This window comes from Chionomys nivalis, chromosome 14, assembly GCF_950005125.1.
Source record: "Chionomys nivalis chromosome 14, mChiNiv1.1, whole genome shotgun sequence".
NCBI lineage: Eukaryota > Metazoa > Chordata > Mammalia > Rodentia > Cricetidae > Chionomys > Chionomys nivalis.
The window spans coordinates 28,269,031-28,272,586 of NC_080099.1; the positions used below are offsets into that span (position 1 = coordinate 28,269,031).

Sequence of the window (3,556 nt, forward strand, 5' to 3'; positions counted from 1 at the left end):
ATTAGTGAGGTCATAGACGATACTATAACAAAGACTGAAGACTCTATTGTCAGCATAATCTTGAAAGAGCCATTTAACTTTCTGAAATGTTTCTGGTGAAGGGACTTCACGCTTGACTTGATGTATAATTTGACCCCTGTGAAGAACCAAATGGTTCCCTTTTACCCTCCTCATCTCAAAGTGTCCAGCACTTGAGAGGAGATGAATATTTTTCTCAGTTAAGATGAATAACACCGCCAGAAAACAAAATCCAAATTTAAAAATTTTGAGCAAATGAGTGGTCAGATGTTCTTTTTTTTTTTTAAATAAAAAAAATTGTATTTACTTAGAAGCATTCAGAATGTCAACAAAACAGCTGCAATTTTTTTTGCAATTACAGAGTGGTATTCAGTTAACAGAACAACAATTATCTTCGTATAAGCTGCATCAGAGACAACTGAAGATGAAAAAAAAACCAAAAACAAAACAAAACAAAAAACCAAAAAAACTACCGTCCCCATATATAACTAATTTGTGCTGTGCACCAACAAGAACCTGCTTTAAATTTCCATGCCAATTTACAACCCCCAGACTGTACCAGGCAAGGTTAGTGGCTATTGAAAATACCACTAGGACAGGGCTATCTAAAGACACATTCGGTAGTGTGTTAACTATACAAAAAAAGACACTGTACAGTTTAAAAACAAATCTTACACAGCCTTACATTTCAATTTTTTTCTTTAAAAGGAGTGAGTTGTGTACAGGGGGGTTAAATGCTTTATAGACAAGAAAAAAAAACTGCGCTAGAACCAACTTATTCATCATCATCATCTTCTTCCTCATCTTCGTCTTCCTCTTCTTCCTCCTCCTCTTCATCCTCTTCGTCTTCCTCATCATCTTCCTCTTCCATCTTTTTCTTGCTCTTTTCCGCCTTGAACACCCCCTTTTTCGCTGCATCGGGTTTTCCTTTAGCTCTGTAGGCAGCAATATCCTTTTCGTACTTCTCCTTCAGCTTGGCAGCCTTCTTTTCGTAGGGCTGCTTGTCATCTGCAGCAGTGTTGTTCCACATCTCTCCCAGTTTCTTTGCAACATCACCAATGGATAAGCCAGGGTGTTCTCCTTTGATTTTGGGGCGATACTCAGAACAGAACAAGAAGAAGGCCGAAGGAGGCCTCTTGGGTGCATTGGGGTCCTTGAACTTCTTTTTGGTCTCCCCTTTGGGGGGGATGTAGGTTTTCATTTCTCTTTCATAACGAGCCTTGTCAGCCTTGGCCATGTCTTCAAATTTCCCCTTTTCTTTAGCAGACATGGTCTTCCACCTTTCTGAGCACTTCTTGGAGAACTCTGAAAAGTTGACAGAAGCATCCGGGTGCTTCTTCTTGTGTTCCTCCCGGCAAGTTTGCACAAAGAATGCATATGAGGACATTTTGCCTCTCGGCTTCTTAGGATCTCCTTTGCCCATGTTTAGTTGATTTTCGTCCGCGAGGCACAGAGTCGCCCAGTGCCCGTCCGGCTCTCGCTTGCCCCGGCGCTGTCTCTATGGAGCTCAATGTACTGCAATGGCTCTGGTCAGATGTTCTTATTCAACAATCTATCTTGTCTTTGGATGAAATTTATAGTTCTGTGTAAAACTGATTATGTCCATTATACTTTAATTATTGTTCTGAAATCAATACCCTTCTTACTTCGGGCAATTCCATTCACTCATCTGAATAAAGAGGTGGATTTGGGGGCTAGAAACAGTCTTTAAGTTGACATTGAGAATACTCTGGAGGGCACTGTTGTTGCGCAATTTTTTCATTGTTCAAATACAAAAATAGTTAAAGTGTGTGATGGGTTTGTGATAGACTTTTTTTTTTTTAAAAGTAAGCAAAGTCAAAGACTTTTTTATTAAGAAACAATGCAGTTTTAGGGGTAGAGAGAGGGCTCAGCACTTGAGAGCACTGGCTGCTCTTCCAGAGGACCCTGGTTCAGTTCCTAGCACTCACATAGGGCATTGCACAACCACGTGTAACCTCAGTTCTAGGGGTTATGATGCCCTCTTCTGCCACTTGCATACACATGTGCATGCACACAAATAAATAATAAGATGAGATTTTAAAAAGAGAGCATTTCCAAGGGGAGGGAGTGAGCAGATCCGTGACAGATTTAATTGTCAACTTGACACAACTTAGGATCATTCGGGGAAGAATATCAGCGAGGGGTTGTCTATATTGGCTTAGGCTGTGGGCGGGTTTGTGAGGAATGGTGTTAGTTAGCTGATGTAGCAAGATCCAGCCCACTGGGGGTGGCGCTCCCTTAAGGGCTGGTCCCTGAGCTATGCCCAAGTGAAAGGCTAGTGAGCTTTCTCCATGCGTGCATTCTTCTCTCTGCTCTTCGATGTGATGTGACTAGCTTCCCTGAGTTCCTGGCTTGACGTCTCCACAGTAGTGGACTGTAGCTTGGAATTGGAATAAAATAAATTCAATAAAATTGAATAAACCTTTTTTTCTCTGACATTGCTTTCTGTCTGGATATTCTATCACAGCAACAGAAATGAAACCAGGACAGTATATGTGTGTGTGAGAACGTGTCATGTGTGTGTCTGTGTGTGTGTGTATATCTATGTGTGTCTGTACATTGTGTGGTGTGTGTGTCTACCCAAGAAGGACAAGTGCTTTCTTTTTTAATTTTCATTTTATGGGTATAGATGTTTTACCCGCATGTTATATGTACCATGTGCATGCCTGGATCCTTGTAGACCAGAAGAGGGAGTCAGATCCCTAAGAATTAGAGTTACACATGTTTTCCTATATGGATGCTGGCGATCTGAACTCAGTTTCTCAAGCTTGTGCAGCAAACACTTTTTCCTACTGAGCCATCATCCCTATCCTTAGAGTATAAGTCTTGACTCAATGAAGCCTATGATACTTCTCAAGTTAAATAACCACACTGAGCCACGATTTCCACATCTATAAATGTGGGGTTAATAATGGCATAGCATCCTCATCTAGCTGCCTCTGGTTAAAGAACAGGTTAAAACTCCCAGGCAGCATTTAGCTTTGGCTCTGGCAGTTCAAAAAATTGTTCAATAATTGCTAGCTGTTATTATTTTTTATCTCTAGTAAGCCTATTGACTCTTCTGTCATTTATCTCCCGTGGATGAGGTGTCAGTCTCATAGACAGCAGTTATTAAGAGCTGAATCACCAAGGGCTGCCTTGGAAATGCTGTGTAAGGCTTGGGTGATCTTTCTTAGAGCCGAATCTAAGCGCGTGACAGAGGGGCACAAGGGAGGTACATTTCCACACGTCTCAGAAGTCAAGCCCACTCAGATGTGAGCAGAAAAGATAGCCCGTATGCCGATGAAATGACACAGAGTCACCACAGATGTGTCAAGCTGGTCACTGTAATCAGATCTCACGCAACTCAGTCCTCTAGGGCAGCATTGTCATGACAACTGTCCTACAGGTAACTGCCGGTTTAGGGGCCAGCTTGCTGTTCTTAAATGAGCCCAATGTTTTTTACATTCCCCATAAAGGAAAACCTGACATAGAAATGGAAACATATTTCACACATCGGTGCCCACTACTGTGTTTG

At 41.7% G+C, this 3,556-nt stretch overlaps 1 protein-coding gene across 1 annotated transcript; it reads right to left on the reverse strand.

Annotated features, from left to right (window-relative positions):
• Window positions 1-304: 304 nt before the first annotated feature.
• LOC130886744 (high mobility group protein B1-like) lies at window positions 305-1,541 on the reverse strand. Its single transcript, XM_057788842.1, has one exon. The coding sequence runs from the start codon at window positions 1,439-1,441 to the stop codon at window positions 794-796; it is 648 nt and encodes a 215-aa protein (XP_057644825.1). The 5' UTR covers window positions 1,442-1,541; the 3' UTR covers window positions 305-793.
• Between the last annotated feature and the right edge of the window lie 2,015 nt (window positions 1,542-3,556).